Source organism: Phocoena sinus, chromosome 5 (assembly GCF_008692025.1).
Source record: "Phocoena sinus isolate mPhoSin1 chromosome 5, mPhoSin1.pri, whole genome shotgun sequence".
Lineage (NCBI taxonomy): Eukaryota > Metazoa > Chordata > Mammalia > Artiodactyla > Phocoenidae > Phocoena > Phocoena sinus.
Genome location: NC_045767.1, coordinates 82,137,695 through 82,157,312, shown reverse-complemented (window position 1 = coordinate 82,157,312; position 19,618 = coordinate 82,137,695). Strand labels below are relative to the sequence as shown.

At 35.4% G+C, this 19,618-nt stretch overlaps 1 protein-coding gene across 4 annotated transcripts in view; it reads right to left on the bottom strand.

Moving 5' to 3' along the window:
• Window positions 1-19,618, bottom strand: part of ADGRL3 (adhesion G protein-coupled receptor L3) — a 703,409-nt gene that overhangs the window by 269,703 nt on the left and 414,088 nt on the right. For all 4 annotated transcript variants that reach the window (XM_032632860.1, XM_032632862.1, XM_032632861.1 and 1 more), the window contains one exon: window positions 538-618. In XM_032632860.1, coding sequence (XP_032488751.1) covers window positions 538-618 — 81 coding nt within the window. The remainder of the gene's footprint in view (window positions 1-537; window positions 619-19,618) is intronic.

Below are 19,618 nucleotides of genomic sequence, written 5' to 3'. Positions count from 1 at the left end.
TATGACTAGTTATTTTTAAAAATCTTTAAACAGATGGCATCAATTTAAATACATAATTTTAATTTATATATTTTAAAACTAAATTATCATATTAATAATAAAATGACTTTTAAAAGGAATAATAAAATATAAGATATCACTTTGCAAGGAAATAAATCTGTCAATATGACTTAGATTAAGACATCTTAACTTATTTTAAAATAAAAAAGGGTAGTAGAAGAAGAAATTTCCAATAAACAAAAGTAACGGTTATCTGGTAATCTTTAAATCTAGGTTTGTTTTCAACTAGTCTTCCACTATGGATCCTCATTTCTTATTTGGTTTACAAACATTTCTCAAAACAATATTTCACATCTTATTATAAATAAGACTTACTCTTTCTGTTATAACGTTCCTTACACACCATTTTCCTCCTGTTTTTTAATAGGCACTGCATTGTAAGATACATATTTACAGTTATCTTTAATTTAATTGTCTTCAACAATGAATGAATAAATTTCTTTTTCTTTAAACTAAAAAAAAAAGAATACAACTCACCTCTAACAGGGGGTCTTTCTAGCTCAGAGTCAAGGTGAATTGGTGGAGAGATGTATGGTACCTGTCCATGATGTGCCTGTCCTGTGGACCCAAAAATAAATGTTAAGATATTATAATTATGTCTTCTTACATTTTTTTTGGTTTTATGATGTCATACATCTCTCTTCACACTGAATTACTAACCATTATAGAGTGCAGACAGATCTATCCAAACACAGAATCATTATGTGTCATCCAAACATCAAGCAATTAAATCAGTCCTTCTTAAGCCATCTACTTTGTTGCTGTTGTTAAATCACAAGTTTATTGTTGAGTGACACTTTAAAAAATACAATAAAAGTGATTGACAAGAAAAATGAAATGCAAAAACTAAAGACATAAAATACAAGTCCCCATTTTTCATTGTTAAACAGACACTAAGTACTCTATCAATTTGCTTTAAGTGTTTCTAAACATTTACTCTTAACTTTTGCATTTATTTCACTGCAGATCAGTAATAAATGGCCTGCAGACTGGCATCTATGTCAGATAACACTTTGAATAGCACTTACTTAGATAACTTTACAACCCTAATTAATTTATACCTTATTTTTATTATTACTTTTAAACTTTTTACTTATTATTTGAGTAGAAAACTACTCCTACTTGCTTATTGTACTTGATGAAAAAATAATAACTAACCACAATATAAAAAAGCAGGTAGATGGATTCATTCTCTGTTTCTTGTAAAGCATTCTGCTAGTTCACATGCATATCTGTAATACATTTTCTGTCTCATGAGTCAAAGTTGATTTGAAGGACTAGACGCTGACTGAAAAAAATTGCTAGCTTAAAAACAAAAGAGTTTTCTAATGCTCAAAGTAGCTATAGCTTGTATACTGATAATCCAGTAAGCAATTAGGATTTTAAGGCAAGAAAGCATAATTACAGAGTTCAATCTCTAAAGCTACTTTATATAACGAAGGTTTGGGTAAAAGTACAGAACCCACAGCTTTCTTTCTATAATGGGAATATGCAGTTATATTTTATACATTTACTATAGCAATCTACAGGGTTGTTAATCTCTTTTCCTAAACAAGGAAAGTTAATGATACATAGATTATGATAACAATTAGAGTAACCTTCCTGTTTCAAGTAATATTCGACTTGTAATAAACTCTGCTGATTTCTCTTATGAGGCACATTTCAAATAATTAATATGGCTCCCTGTTGATAGTAGCTGCTATTGCTCCCAGCATTTTTCTAGCTAACAGCAGACACAGTGGAGAGGCTGTAATACACAGAGCTCCTCATAATGGTAACTAAGAATATTATGCTTTCACTGGTCATGTTTCAGTGGAATACTAAAAGCACTATTATAAAAGAAATGACAGCGATTGTGCACTGCTAGCAGTCCATGTGTAATATAGCTTATTAAAAACTTCAGATTATCTTAATTATAAAAACACCTGATGTTTATCTCTGTTGCATACTTGGTTGCAAAAACATTTTTATTTTTAAGGTCTTCTGTCATTACAAATGAATTGGTTTGAAACGTTATTGATCATGTAAATGAAAATAAGAATCTTTCACTTTATATTGGTTCAAAATACCATCAGCATATAAAATAGTATTGATTTCATGTCAAACCAAGGAACATGGCTTTTACTACATATAATAATAACCACTACGCATTCATACATACATCATCTCCTTTTATGCAACCAATATCACTATAAGGATTTAAAGGTAGGTAATACATTAATACACACACATTTTTAAATCAAAGATACAAGCAGAGGAGATTAAGTAACTAACATGCAGATAGTAAACAGCAAGGCCAGTCATATTTTGACTTCAAATTTCAAGTGTTTTCATCTATATCATAATATTTTTCTCAAAGAAGGTATATTAAACCTGAATATAATGCGTATAGATTTTAGTGATTAAACTCTGACAAGTAACTGCTTTTGGGACTGTTACCTCTACATTTATAATGAAGTAAACAGTCCCTTTAAATGCCACATTTGCCTTTGTTCTTGGGATAAGCATGTAACCTCGACAGTACTCAACACAGGTACTTTAGGCAGTACAAGTTCACAGTGTGTATATCCCTAAGGGAAAATGGGGATATCAAAGAGCCAGTGGAATGGAATGGGGATTATTGATGGTCAAATTCTGAACCTGGTTTGCCACAATTTCCATTCTCTCTCCAAGGAGAAATCTAGCAAACTGCAGGATGCAGTATGGCAGGGAAAGTCACAGTGGTAGGCATTGACTGGGACTCTAAGCCTTAGAGAAAGGTGAGAAATGCAGTAATGGATTCCAATCTGGTAACTGAAATTTCTGATCTACAGAATCACAAAATCACAACTATTTTCAGAGCAACTATTGATGACAAAGAGTGGAAACCAGAAGAAAAGATCTTCTACAACTAAAGATATAAAGAAGGAACCACAACGAGATTGGTAGGAGTAGGTGGAATCACGATATAGTCAAGAGCTGTACCCCTGGATGGATGACCCACAAGGGGGATGATAATTACAATTGCAGAGGTTGTCTACAAAGAGTGAGAGGTCTGAGCCCCACATTAAGCTCCCCAGCCGGGGGGTCTTGTACCAGGAAGACAAATCCCCAGAACAGTTAGTTTTGAAGGCCAGTGGGGCTTAGTGTCCAGAGGGCCAGAGGGCTGTGGGAAATAGAGACTCCACTCTTAAAGGACATACACAAAATCTCACATGCTCCAGGACCCAAGGCAGAAGCAGTAAGTTGAAAGAAGCCTGGGTCAGACCCACCAGTTGATCTTGGAGAGCCTCAAGAAGACGTAGAAGGCAACTGAAGCTCACCGTGGAGATAAAGACACTGGTGGCAGCCATTTTGGGGAGCTCATTCTTCCACGCGGACACTGGTAGTGGTAAATGTCATTTTGGAATCTTCCCTCTAGCCTATTAGCACTGGGACCTGGTCTGCCCACCAGCTTGTTTGCACCAGTACTAGGATGCATAAGGACAAGTAACTAACTGGGTGAGGCTGCCTTAAGACCCCCTGAGCCCACAGCCATCTCAGGACATGGCCCTGTCCACCAGAGGGCCCAGGATCTGGGCCTACATACTACTGCACAGACACTAGACCTGGCACCCCCAGGTCTCTGCAGCCAGAGACGCTGGGTCCCAGCCCTGCCCATCAGCAGGTAGATACCAGCCCCAGGACCACCAAAGCCCTGCAGCCTGCTTTGTCAGGACCCAGCCAACCCACCAAAAGGCCAGCACCAGCCTTAAGATCACTTGGGCCCTGGCCCTGCCCACCAGCACCAGCTTTTTAAAAATTAATTAATTAATTAATCGATTTTGGGCTGCTTTGGGTCTTCATTGCTGTGCATAGGCTTTCTCTAGTTGCGGTGAGCAGGGGCTACTCTTTGTCGCAGTGCGCGGGCTTCTCATTGCGGTGCCTTCTCTTTGTTGCAGAGCACGGGCTCTAGGCACACGGGCTTCAGTAGTTGTGGCATGTGGGCTCAGTAGTTGTGGCTCACAGGCTCTAGAGCACAGGTTCAGTAGTTGTGGCACACAGGATTAGTTGCTCCACGGCATGTGGGATCTTCCCGGACAAGGGCTTGAACTTAAGTCGCCTGCATTGGCAGGTGGATTCTTAATCACTGCACCACGAGGGGAGTCCCCCCAACACAAGCTTTGTGACACCTTGGGCTCCTCAGCCAGTGGCCCAGGATCCAGCCCAACACCAGCCTGACACCAGATTTGGGTCACCCCAGAACCCATAGCCAGCCATGTCAGGAACCGGCCCACCGGCCAGCAGGCTGATAGTAGATCTGTGAACCCCAGCCCTGAAACCACCCACCCCAGAATCTGGCTCTGCCACCAGTGGGTCAGTATTAGCCCCAGGACCCTGTGGCATTCTGCAGTGAGCAGCCTCACGACCCAGCCCTGCCAACCAGCAGATGCCAGCTTCCGCAGGCAACCAACTGGACCAGGGGCCAGCCATACCTACCAGGCCACCCACCATAGTCAGCCCTCCATAACAGAAGGATCCATGCAGCCCACAAAGGGGACACCCCTAGAGTATATAGTTCTGGTGACCAGAGGGAAGTTTGCTGCTGGGATGCACAGGATGCCTCCTACAAAAGGCCACTTCCCGATGTTGGGAAATGTAACCAACCTACAAGATACATAGAAATAAAAACAGAAAATTAGGCAAATGAGGCAACAGAGGAACATGTTGCAACGGAAGGAATAAGATAAAACCTCAGAAGAAGAACTAAGTGAAGTAGAGATAGGCAATCTACCTGATAAAGTGTTTATTTTAAGGTAATGACCATAAAGATGATCAAAGAACTCAAGAGAAGAATGGATGAACACAGTGAGAAGTTGAACAAACAGTTAGAAGATAGAAAGAAGAACTAAACACACCTGAAGAATACAATAACTTAAATAAAAATACACTGTAAGGAATCAACAGATTAGATGATACAGAAGAACAGTCAGTGAGCTGTAAGTTATAGTAATGGAAATCACCAAAGCAGAACTGAAAAAATAGAAAGAAATGAAGTCATTTTAAGAGGTCTCTGAGACAACTTCAAGTGTACTAACATTCTCATCACAGGAGTCTCAGAAGGAGAAGACAGAGAGAAAGGGACAGAGAAAATATTTGAAGAAATGGTAGCTGAAAACTTCCCTAACCTGGGAAATGAAACAGACATCCATGTACAGGAAGCACAGAGACTCCCAGACAGGATCAACTGAAAGAGGATCATGCCAAGACTCATTGTAATTAAAATGACAAAAATTAAATATTAAGAGACAATATTAAGAATGAATGCAAAATAATAGTAATAATAATAAACTCCAGTTAAAACTATAACGCCCATAAAAATTTCTCTTGGACTTTATGGTGAATAATATTCAGCAAAAAAATGCAATCAGCTCAAAAAGAGCATAGGGAGGTAAAAAGCATGACAAACACGTTTTAAAAATATGACACATTTTCCACCATATTTGACTGTATTATACTAGTCTCACCTGGTCCTCATAACCACAGCTTTGTATATCGAAATATGTGATGTGCTCCTTTTATTTTTGTCCTTACTTTTCCAAATTAAAAAAGATACATATCTGCTTATTTTTCCTTCTGAATTTTATTGCATTTTTTTCTAAATTTTAAAGTAAAAAATCATATTGAGATTGTATTAGAATTACATTAATTCTATAAACCAACTTGGAGAATAAATATTTTAAATAGTTTGTCTTCATGTATTTTAAATGGACTGCTTTTTGTTTGAATTGCTTTTTAATAAATAGGAATAAATTATTTTTGAAGTTTTCTATATTTTGGTTATAAGAATATTTCATTGTGTAAGTATTCTATTTTCCCCATTTTGAATAAAATCTCTAAATTTTCTTGATGACTTTCATTTAACTTTTTTGACCTTTATTGTTGTAATTATTAGTTATTGAGTCTACCTTACTAGCTCCTTAGAGCTAGACACACTGATAATAATATTTTGGTGATGCCCTGTGATCTTTGTTTCTTGTAAGAAGTATATTCCCAGGTTAAGATTCATCTATATACCCTTGTATTTAATTATTTTGTGCTGCAGAATTTAAATTTTAAAGATTGAATTTATAGGACATGAATTTTAGGTGACAGTTTCCTGGTGTTACTATTCACATGTCATTTTATCTTTAAGTCCCTACAAAGTAATTACCAAAGGAATAAGCATTGCTTAATGACAGATTTCATAAAAGAATTACAAAGAATTAAAAAGTGGGAGGAAAAAATGCTTCTTGGTACATGGCTTAGGAGTCTAGAAGAATAATGGCAACAGGGTAATGGGTAGGTAGCTTATGAATTAGATTTTATTCAATTTGTAGTGTAGGTAAATGATACATTTGCATGAAAATGTCATATATATGCATTTATATATACATGTATGCACATACATACTTGTATATATGTGTACATTTATATGAAATATATACTTATATAATTTACATATCATACAATTCACCCATTTCATATATACAATTCAATGTTTTTAGTACATTTATAGATTTGTGCAACCACTACCACAATCAATTGAGACTACTTTCATCACCATAAAAAGAAATTTGAAGCCTCTCAGCAGTCACTCCCCATTTCCTCCCAACCCACCCTAGTCCTGGGCAACCACTCATCTCCTTTCCATCTCTATAGATTTACCTGTTCTGGACATTTCACGTAATTGGAATCATACAAATATATAGTCTTCTGTGATCAGTTTCCTTCATTCAATTTAATTTTTCAAGGCTCCATATGGTAGCATGAATCAGTACTTAATTCCTTTATGCTGCCAAATAATATTTCATCGTAAAAACATACCATATTTATTGTATCCATTAATCAGCTGATGGACTTTGGGGATAATTTCCACTTTTTGACTATTATGAATAATCCTGCTATGAACCTTCATTTAAAAGTTTTTGTGTGGACATATGTTGCATTTTTCTTGAATACACATACCTAGAAGTGGAATTGTTGGGTCGTATAGTAAACTCCATGTATAAACTTTTGTGGAAATGTCAGTCTGATTTCCAAAGAAGCTATACCATTTTACTTTTCATTAGGAATGTATGAGGGTTCCACTATCACAGAGATGTTTTTCAGGGTTTTTTGCTTGTTTGCTTGTTTGTTCATTTTAAGGTGATAGTCTAGTTAATCAGGATTGACGAGACCTGAAATAATTAATATTAAGACAATTGTGAAATCTGGGAAGGGAATAATCTCCCCAAATGAACACAGAAAAGTAAAGCATAGGGTTTGGGTCAGAAGCTGTACAGTTCATCCACATTGCGAGAGTAGAAGGAAAAAAAATGATCTGGCCAAAAAAACGAAAACAAAGAAAGAGATGCTCACATTCTGAAATGAAAATGTGTGAGCTATCTATCCAGTGTTAGGTATGCCAAAGATGTAGAAGATTTAAGGGTGCTGGTTAGTAGAAGCCAAAAGGCCATTATGGATTTTGGAAAAGCCATTATTTTTCTATTTTCAATCTCTTTTTCAACTTTCATTTAACTTCTATTTCTTTGAGGAATTCTCTGCAATTTCTACTAAAGTTCAAATATAGAAAAGACTTGACCAACACTAAGTACAGGAAAAGGATTTTTTTTTGTCCTCTTTCTACTGTCAATACTTTACTTGCACATCAGAGCACAGCAATACATTTTTAGAACCATAGAGTTTGGAGGGAGAAAGACATTTGATATCTTATAATCCCAAACCTACATTTTTAGAATAAGGAAGCTGACATCTTGATAAATTGGTGACTTTCAAATGTCAAATCAAGGTGGTGGTTGTCAAGAGTGATGTCAGAGGACAGTAAGAAAGGGGATGCAGCTAGCCTGCAGAGAACTGCCCTCAACCCTCTCTTACTTCTGAAGCCTTACTTAGCAAGCAATTATTTTCAAGTTGTGTGGGCCATGAGCTTTCAGGCTGTTGAGACATTAAAAGGGTTGAAAACTATTTATTTATAAAAATATGTATATTTTTTTCGATTTGGCTCTGCCTATAAACTAAAGGCAACTTAGCCTATCAGGTAAGATCATGCCCAGGAAACAGAACTGCCAGTGTTGGTATTTGGACTCTGCCACATTTTAGCCATAGAATTATTAACCATGTAAGTTATTAGCCAGCAACTATCAAGCTGTTTAACTTCTATGTGCCTCTATTTCCTCATTTGTATAATGGGGATTATAATAGCACTGACCTCATAGAGGTGCTTTGAAAATTAGATAAATGTATACATATGTAGTAATTAGAACAGTGCATGGGATGTAGCAAAGTACTTAGAATTTTTAGCTATATTATTATTATTATGCTAAATTCATTCTTTCATTCATTAATTCACCAAACAACATTAACTGAGTGCCTCATATGTGACAGGTGCCTTCTTAGGCGGTTGGCATTCATCACACAACAAAATAAATGATAATCCACACTCTTATGTAGGAGAAGACAGATAGTAAGCGTTTAACACAGTAAATATTATAAGTGTGAGATGCTGAGGGCAATGGAAACAAATTAGAACAGGCTAAAGGGGATCTGAAGTAGGAGGGGCAGGTTGCAATTTTAAATAGAGTGATCGGGAAGGCCTAATTTAATTTCTATGAATAGATTTTGAAGAGTTCAAGAAAAGGCAAGAGATATTATCTGACTTTTATAGGAAATTGTAAAAAGATAAAAGTATAGATAAGAGTCCAAATCTAATTCTATTAATTAAGAATGAAAGAACAAAATGTGCTGGTAGCAGATGCTTTTGCCTAATATTTATTTCAAGTTTTACACATATTCGTAGACATATTAATAATGACACCAACGAGTAAAAGAAGACATAAATAAAATACGGTGATATATAATTGGGAAAATGAACACAACTTTATTCCTAAAGTAAAAACACATTTTACTACCATAAAGTCCCCATTGGTTTCTCCAGTTATACTATCTTTCAACTCAAATTTTCCTCATTTTCTATATAGTGCTGTAAACAAGTTTAATAGTTTATGGCTCTCCAGGCAGATTTCATGCCTTCTTTTTGTTCGTTTCCTTTAAATTTTCAACTTCTGATTTTAATTATTTCCTCTAGAGATATGACATTTCCCCCTCCTTAAAAACAATAAAATAGATCTCACATTTTTGAACGTGGGGTTTTTAATGATATTGCCATTTTCCTTTTACAAGCTTTAGAATGATAGCAGGTTACATCGCTGCATTTCTCTGCCCTATTATAATAATGATTCCATGTGGAATGTGGAAACCTATACTAAACTACATTGAAGAACGGCATATGGGATTTTTCTAAATTTTTCAAATACTCTGAAAGTAAATGAGACTCCTCAAAAAAAGTTTAATTTTTTGTTGAAAATAATTTCAGCTACAAAAAAAATACCCAGAGGTCAATGTGTTGGTTGTGCTGATGGAAAACTGCGTGTGCCTGACATTACAACAGCTTGCTTTTTTTGTCTTTAAATCCCAGTCTGACTATAACCATCTGGCATCCAAAAAGTCAGCTTTCAGGTGCAGATATAAACACCAATCAAAAGTAATCATCAAAGAAAAGAGTTGTAAAGTTGTCAATTTAACACCTATCTTTTCACTCTGGTTTCCTTTTCCCCCTTCATCTTATTACTCACACTTATTTTCAGTAACTTTAGTAAAATATGAAGTAGCAGAGAAACAACTACATGATTGACTTCTTATTGAGGATATAAAGTCATTGATGGAGGTGCAAAGGTCACTGACTAGCTTCTCTCCAGTGGATATTTCTTGCCACAAAGGAAACAAATCGAGTAATTTGGAGCAAAGGTAACTTTCTTGTGTTGTGTGTGTGTGTGTGTGTGTGTGTGTGTGTGTGTGTGTGTGTAGTTCTTCCAGCAAATATTTCTTCAGTACCCACTCCCACTCTGTGACCAGTATTAACAATACCATATGAACAAGATAATACAATGCTCCAAAGAGAGACTTCAGCTTAGATGCAGGGTTAAGAAATTGCAGTGAAGTATGATATGTACCTTGATAGAGGTGAGAGAAAAGAGTACAACAATAGCATTGAACTGAGGTAAGTGAAGTGAGGGAAGATGAGAGAAAGATGAGACTGAGGGAACAGCAATTAGTCTAGTGAAAGAGTATGGCAGGCACGGAGAATCAGAAGGAATGATATGAGGGGAGGCCTGCTGATCAGATAAGTGAGAGGGCTAGGAGACAGGGACCCACAAAGGAGGGTGGGCAGAAAAGATGATTAAAAATAATGTAGGGCTTCCCTGGTGGCACAGTGGTTGAGAGTCCGCCTGCCGATGCAGGGGACACGGGTTTGTGCACTGGTCTGGGAGGATCCCACATGCCGCGGAGCGGCTGGGCCCGTGAGCCATGGCCGCTGAGCCTGTGCGTCCGGAGCCTGTGCTCCGCAACGGGAGAGGCCACAACAGTGAGAGGCCCACATACTGCAAAAAATAAATAAATAATAATAATGTAAAAATTCAAAAATGTACAAAAAAGGAAAGAATAAAAATTACATGTGAAGGGGAACAGAATGTATCACCCCAAAGCATGCCACTCTGGCATATTGATTGTTTTGAATTAAAGTTACTCGAGAAACAAATGGTATAAGAAAGACACTCTGACCCTCCTCTGTCTCCCTGAAAGCAGGAAGGTATCCTCTCTGCACAGGGAGGACAGAAGGCATCATTATCCCAGATAGGGAACTCAGGGCTGAGAAAGCTGCATAAACAAGCCCTGTTACTTCTTCACTAATTTACTACCCCAAGTCCAAGCCCCTTTCTTACAATGGTCAATTCTTTGAGTCATATTTTTTTGGGCCTCCAGTACAAACAAAATCAAATCTGTTTTTCTCTTGCTAATCTTTATGTCAATTTAATTATTAGACCAGCCAAAGAATTTAGAAGGGGAAAAGGGACAAGTTTTCCACCTCTACACATGTTTATCACCCAGCTTCATCAATGGTTAATTCAGGGGCTATATTGTTTCACCGTTCTCCTCCTATGCCTCTTTCCCCATCCCAGAATAAGGGGAAGCAAATCCCAAACATCATATAATTTCATCTGTAAATTATTTGAGTATGTGTCTATAAAATATGAGTTCTTTAAAAACAACCAGAATACCATTATGATACCTAAGAATTAGGAAGATACATTGTGAAATGAATTTAATGTAAAATTCAGTGAAGCAATTGTCAGGAAGAAATCAGCCAGTCTGAAAGAAATGAAACCTGTTGGCCTGAAAAATACCTCATTGGTCCTAGGGCTGAAATTGTGTTGGACTGAGGAATGTTTTATATCAATTATGAATTTCAGGTGCTCACAGATATAGAGGGGACTCTATCTTATAAGCCATACAAATGTTTTCCTTTCTTTCACAAGCGTGAAAAACAGACTTGGTAGTTAAAATGATAAACACTGAATTTTGGATGCATCGCTTCAGAATTATTCCTTGAAGTCTCAGAAACCTATTGTAGCAAGCCTTACAAAAATAAACTAGAAACAGAATAGAAAAAGAAAAAGAAATCAGAGCATTTATCTTTCCTGAATGTCTAGTTTTTATAATTCTTCAAAAATAAACAGGAATGAACACTTTGGAAACTGAAGATCATAGTAATAAAAATAATTATTTTCTAATTTTCTAAGAGACTAATACTAAGGAGCACCATGTGAGGTAAATGTTGCTTCTCATTTTAAAAATGCAGTAACCAAAGCTTTATAAGGTTAAGTGGATTTTCAGAGGTTACACAACAGTGTGTGTAGGAATCAGGTTTCAGTCCAGAGACCATGTTCTTACTATGTAGCTTACTGACTCCACACCCTATAAATAGACCTACGAGGGTGGAGAGAGGCAAATATACTAAATTTCTGAAACATTAGAAATTCTTAGTCCTTTTCCAGGCTAACCTAAAATTAAGTGTTTACATTAATAAAAGACTAAATCACAGAACAATCAGGACTCTAAAATCACTTTTCTCAAACAATGAGCAAAACACTATGTTCTACTTAACCCTAGGTTAACTATATTAGCCTTCCCCGGACATTTGTTTTTAATTTTAGTGGAGGTCTTAAAAATGGTAGGGGTCAGTAATACAGATTTCCTTGAATCACTGTGATTCCAAAAGCTGGAAAAAAGAAAAAAGACACTTGAAGTAGTCCTCCTCCCCACATGCACACTCACATCTTTCCTATTGTTTATCATCATTGTACTAAGCCCAAGTTTTGCATACAGTAGAATAAGGAGAAAGTATTTTACTATTGAAGTAGTTAATATTCAGGCCTATTCCACTGAAGGTGTGTATTCAGGATGAGGAGCTGTGAAAAGCTAGTTTAGAAAAAACACAGGTGAACCTAATGAGCAGAACTGATGTTAGCATGAACACAGGGGTCCATAACTTCAGTTGGTCAATTAGCACAGGACATACAAGAGGCTGTTCCTAAGCCTCCTTCTCTTCCAGAGCAATTCTGATTTGGGAATTATACCTTCCTCAGATATTTTGCTTATAGCTTATGGTAGATAGAACACTGGTCCTTCCTAATCCTCAGGATCTGTAAATATGTTATTTTATATGGCAGGAGGGACTTTGCAGATGTGATTATGGTTGAGATGGGGAGATTATCCTTATGACAGTAGTTCTTGAAAGTCGAAAAGGGAGGCAGAAGAGTAAGTCAGAGTGGTGCAACGTGAGAAACACTACATAAGCTATTGCTGGCTTTGAAGATGGAGGAAGGGGACCAGAACCAAGGAATTGGGGCTGCTTCTAGAACTAAAAAAGACAAAGATCCTTTCCAGAGTCTACATAAAGAACTACTTTTAGCCTAATAAGACCTGTGTTGAACTTCTGTCTTAGAGAAATATAAAGTAATAAATTAGCATTGTTTAACCCTCTAAGTTTGTGGTACTTTGTTCCAGCAGTGATAGAAAACTAAGACACGATATAATAACTGGTATTTATTTTAATTCTAAAAATATCCTTTTCATATTAAATATACTAATTATTTGAACAGCTAATACATGGATATGGTATATATTCAACTGGGACAAAATGAAAGCCTCTAATCAACCTGATGGCTATCCACAGGCAATCTCTCTTTCCGGTATCTTGTGTACATTTCTGGAGTTATTCTAAACCCTTATAACACACACATATACACACACTCTACCATATATTTATTTATTTGAATTGCTGCCATATTAAAACACACTGATATTCTGCATTTTGTCAAGACTGCTCTAGAAGACAGTTCTAGAGCTTCAACGTTTAACCACATCTTTCTAATACATACGAATTCTTGCATACATTATTAAGAATGTATCATCACCTAAAATACCACCAGTGGCACAGATAGTTCTTTTAATAAGAAAGAGGAGATTACTTCACAAGGCAATGTAATAACTTGATGACTGCAACTAAATGATAAGCATAAAACACAACTATATATAATGAGATAGACAAAACAAAAATCAAAGAGATAGAACAGCTTCCTTAGAAATCATCTAGCCCAACTGCTGTAATTTACAGGGGGAAATAGGCCTAGACAAGGTACAGGACTCACGTAAAGTCACCCTATAGCTAAGGGCAAGAGGCAGACATAGCATAATAGTTATATAACCCCTAGTTATGTGTTCTTTCCTTTATACTACTCTATCTCTTTATTTTTTTTAATTAGGATTTTTTTAGAACATTTAAAAATTCATAGCAAAATTAAGGAGGTACAGATTTCCCATGTATCCTGTCCCCACAAAGGTATAGATAGCCATTATCAATGTCCCCGACCACAGTGGTACATTTATTACAATTGATGAACTGACACTGACACATCATAATCACCTAAAGTCCATATAGTATTAGTGCTCATTCTTGGTGTTGTATAGTCAATGGATTTGGACAAATGTATAATGACAACTGTCCATGATTATGATATCATATGAGTATTTTCACTGCCCTAAAAATTCTCTGTGCTTTGCCTATTCATCCTCTCTCCTCCTTTATTTCTCTTATTTTTATGACAGAAAATGTAGAAAGTATAGAAACTTTGTTGGCTAACGATTAGGGCTAGGAATGCTGCATTACAGGAAAATAAAAGTTTTGTATAAAAGGAAGATTTAGAGTTTATCCACTGTTATGAAATTACCTAGGTCACAGATTTACTGTGAGAATGAAATCAATAGTGACATAAAGATTACTAGTGTCTAGTACAGAATCAAGCTTCATTAAATAAGTTTAGTTCCTACCCCTTTAATAAATATTTCCTTTCAGGTTACTTTATTGCTGTGTTGTGCATTTCTGACATCTTATTTATCAGTAAACAAAAATGATAAGTATAAGTAATGAAAAATAACTTACTTTTTAAAAGCTTTTTTAATATCTAATTTTGGGGAGGAGTAAATTAACACATGAGAATTTTGGATCAAGCTGGAATCATTCCTTGTCATGTTTTCCAATACTCAGAATCTAATTGTGTAGTGGGATATTAAAATGTGGGCAAGCTTGGTTACTGATTCAAATTTTCTGTTATGTATCAGCTGCATTTCTTATTAATATTCAGATACTTTGTGGTATTTTAAGAATATAGCAGATATTCTGTGCAGGATTGTGATAATGAAGTATATCTGATCTTCCTGAGGATATATCTTTGTTCAAGAATGGGTCATTCTAAAATTGTAAATTTTTAAAATAAATTACCAAATGTTAGTTTTATAGCAGTTATTGATCATCGAACTTGCAAAGACTGAGTAAAATAATTCTTTAACACAAATAATGGCAAAAGAGAAAGAAACTGTGTATGAGCTTTCATTAATTTCCTTAATTACTCATTTATTCATTAGGACAATATTTAATGAGTGCCTACTCTTTACTGGTACCAACTACTGGAAGTAAGCAAGTAAACTGTTAACTCTTGGAAGCTATAATCAGAGATATAAAATTATAGGATTTAATTGAAAAATCCACTTATTAAGGTAAAGGGAGCACAATAAATATGTATGTGACTCAGAGTAGGTGTTCAATAAATACTTATTATTTTTGCCTATAAGAAAGGCAAAAATAACCTTGATTACTGAGAAATAAAATCTCCTTGGGTGACTCAGGAAAGACTGGCAGAGGACCAGCATCAGGCGCACACTGTGACTCTGTAAGACTGAAGTTGTCATGTTCACTCTCCTAATTCTCTTGTGATATTTGGAAATATGATTCACCATATCATAAAGTGCTTTTTAAGAGAGAGAAAAAGATGAGGTGTTTTCCATGGTATCTGATTTATAGCAAAAAATACAGAAAGGGCATAGTCTATTAATTTACTGAATCCACGTTTTTACTTATAATTAAATTCACCTATCAAAACTTAATGTCAAAAGAAGATACCAATTATTTAACCTTTTCAACATGCAGCCTAGATATCAAATTCCAGGAAAATAAAAAGGGTGAAGTAGGCTTTATACTCATTTTCAGTTATGAAAATTTATATAATATTAAAAAATGTGTATTCTCCAGAAACTACGTGTGATGTGGGAAAATGTGAATAGCAATTTTGTGTGTGTATTTCTATTTATATATTTATATTTATAGTCACATGAACACACACACATACACATCTTGAATACCCTCACATTATTCTAGGATTTCTTAAACTTGTTTTAACATTTGCTACAATTTTGTAAATATTAAAACTGAAATATCCTTTCACTTCTCTAATCTGTCTTCATTGGAAGAGTAAGCGAACTGAACACATTTATAGCAAAGACTTTACATAGGTCAATCCAGGTATAAAACTCCATGAGAGTTGGAAGCATAACAACTCCAGTTTCCATGTATTCTCTGGCATCCTAGGACTCACTCAAATGTCTTAGTCACTGTAAGAATTCAGTGTATTTCTGTGAAAATTCACATCGATGACATAAAAATTAAGATGAATGTTAAAATTGCTACACTTCAAATTATAAATAAGGTAAATAGTAAAACTCTGTGAAAATTTCTTTCATAAATGGAAATAAATTCACAGTGCCACTAATTTTGTTTGAGAAATGTTACAAATTTTATAACTATTCAATTCTCTCAGCCTGTCCATTTCTACCAGAAAAGATTCATGCCATTCTTGAAGAGGTCTTTACCAAATGAGATGCACAGTAATTCCCTAGTACAGACTTTAACCCAATGCATTTATGTAGATTTAAAAAAAAAATACTCTTCTAATGTACTTTTATCAATTTTATTTTCCCCCTTATTAAGTAGGTGGCAATTACATCATTATGATAAACTGTGAAAAAAATGGATAAATTGGCACTATATTTATATTATTTATCTCTATTTAATGGAACTGAAAATAGTTAATGTCATAAAGGAAAGATTGGAATTACGTGCTTAGGATAAAGGGTTACAGTGCCTGAAAAGTGATATTAGAATTACTTCAAAGGAGAACTAGCAAATGAAAATCCACTTCTAGAACCACAGAAGCAAGCAGCAAGAAGAAAAGTATAGACCAGGGTCTTCACAACAAAGAGGTTTGTTCCCTAGAGTACAGAGCTAAGAAGCTGGCCTGCTGTGTTTATACTTTTAAAGTTCCGCTTTAAAGACTATCCTAGCATGCTAAGAAAAGCATAACATGTTAAATTTTCTTGTCCTCCCTGCTGACAGATCAGAAAATATCCAGTAACACTAATCCACAAAGAAGAATGGTAAAGCATGTCAAATGTACCTGAGGAAAAATTCATAGGTGGATGGCAACAAAATGCTAACACCTTGCCCTTAGCCCCACCCCCAAGGAAGGGTCCAGAATATGAAAAGTAGCAGCCTGGATTTGACTGGATAAATGTTATCAGTGGAGAAGTGTGACAACATAGATCTCAAAGTAAAAGCTACTAATCAGGTGTTATTCTCAAATGATGCCCATCAGGCATTTTTCCTCTCAGCTTCTGAGTCAGTAAATCTTAGAGAAGGCATATCTATAGGAGAATTAGAATGAGACCTTTGGATACTAGAGTATAATAAACTAAATATACTGAAACTTATTTAAAGGAGTAGAAAAATTCAAATATATTAATTACAGGTCCAGTGTTCAAAGTTCTTTTATATGTAAAATGATATAGTTAGGCAAGATAATGAAGAATCAGGCTTCCCTGGTGGCGCAGTGGTTGAGAGTCCAACTGCCGATGCAGGGGACGCGGGTTCATGTCCCGGTCCGGGAAGATCCCACATGCTGCGGAGCAGCTGGGCCCATGAGCCATGGCCGCTGAGCCTGCGCATCCGGAGCCTGTGCTCCGCAACGGGAGATGCCACAACAGTGAGAGGCTCGCGTACGGCAAAAAAAAAAAAAAAAAAAAAAAAAAAAGATAATGAAGAATCAGAGGAGATTTTTTTTTTACAAGAATATATATGAGGTTTGTTTATGAAATTAACTTTTTTTTCAAAGAAAAGAGAAAGGGAGATGCTTATTTCCCCCACAATTAGGTTCGAATCTCTTCTCCCTTTTCATCAATCCATGCGATCTGTGAGAGGATCTATCATGAAGAAAGCTCAGTAGGACCTGCCAGATTATTCAGTTAGTTGACAGAGATCAATATACACCCCAAAAGACCTGAATTCAGAAAATTCCATGCAAAAGGTATTGCATGCATAAGGCTTACAAAAGTGGGATCAGAGTGACCCAAGCATAATAAGACCAGATTTTCACATCGAGAATAAAAGGATATGGATATTCTTCCAGGATGACGACAGTGAATTTTACCACCTAATTCTTTCAATAAACTCTAAAATATCTCATTGTATAGAACGAAACTGCCTGTAGTGAAATTTTGACAACTCCCCTCTATGTGCTAAAATGCTGTCAGCTGAAAAATCTGAACTCTTTGTGCAAATTGTTCATTTTTGACAGATTTATCCTACTTTTATGTTTGCAGTCTTAATCAAAGGAATTTGGAAAAGTTAGAATTTAGCTTTACACTCAAAGAATAGGAAACACTATTAGCATAATTTGGAGGTACTAGGCATTTATATTATAGTTATCTATGAGAAGTATAAGCTGTCATAAAAGTGAAAATATTTATAAAGTAATAGTATAGAGTTTGATTGATTTTAAGATACTATATATTTTAATAGAAATATCTTTTTCTTAGTTATGCCACATTATTTCATAGTTTTATGTTTTCCTCTTTAAGAGACAGATATATTATTTTCATATTTCTAAAAAGGTCATCATACTTCATTATTGCAACTTAATGTATGATTAAATGAATCTTTCAGCTCCTATTATGTCTCAATTTTGGTGAAAATTTTGCATATTATAGTCTTATTTTTTTCCTTCAGACTTCAAGCAAACACCATCTGATAGATATTTTAGCTTTCCTCAAGTGATCTGAAAGTGTTAATTCTTATTCATAAAGGATTTTAAGATTTATATTGGGGAAAACAAGTAAAGAAGTAATAAACATAACTCCAAGGACAGGCTTATAAAAAAAAAACACCTCTACTAGTGTAAATTTAGATGATTTTTTTTGTTGTGTGGAATTTTGTATGTCTGTTTTTATTGTTGTTCAGCATCCCTTTGTTTCAGGATATATATAGCATTCAATATTAATCCTGCTCTAAATACACTGGGTAGGGCTCACCCTTTCCAGTATCCTCTAAAATCTGAGAGGTGAGTTCATCACCCAGGTGTGGTCACTCAGAGGGTTCTATCAAATATATCAGAAGACCCTATCAGAATTTTCCCTGGAACTTGCTAATGCTAATAGAGAGAAGGAATGCTCTTTCTCTGAGAACCTGAGCTCCATGAAAAACATAGGCTTGAAGATGCTGGTGATCATTTTGTTACCATGTGGAAGAAGTATATCTGAAACAGGAGCCAATCAGAAGCAAGCTGAGTTTAGGGACTGAGTGAGATAGAACCTTGGTAACAGAAATGAACACCTCCTTTTTAGATCTGAAGCAAGCCTCTCTGTTTGCAAGTCTAGTTACCTGAGACATCAAATGCCTTCTTTTATCTTTAGCCAATTTGAGTTGAGTTTTTCTTACCTTAAATCAAAAGCATTTTGTGTGTGTAGACATATACCTGTATGTCTAGGAAGCAGAAATATTTTCTTCCTTTAATAAGTGCACTCTATAAAAGGAAGCTAATCACTTCAGCTTTTTTCCCTTGACCATTCAAAAACTTGCTAACATACTTTCAGTTCAGTTAATTCAGCCACATATAACTCAATTAACACATCTTAATATATCAGTTTTTTGAATGTGAATATTTGGAGGGCTAATATATAATTCTTTAAAAATTACTCATTATCAAAGTCCCTAAAATGCTTATTAACTAGGAATAAACCTTAGAAATTTTAGACAGCAGTATCTACAAAAAATAGAGAAACTTGCTAAATCACTTCATATGTTGGTGAGGGAAAAGCATGAAATCATTAAACCATTAAGGAGAATATTCAGCTCTGGAAATTAACTATGTCAATATCCAACATGTTTGAAGTACTTTTATATCTTGAAAATGCTTTTTAGGGACACTAGGCATCAATCAAGATTCTTAGCAAATCCTACTATGAGCTGCTTGTATTACATAGGAATGCTAGA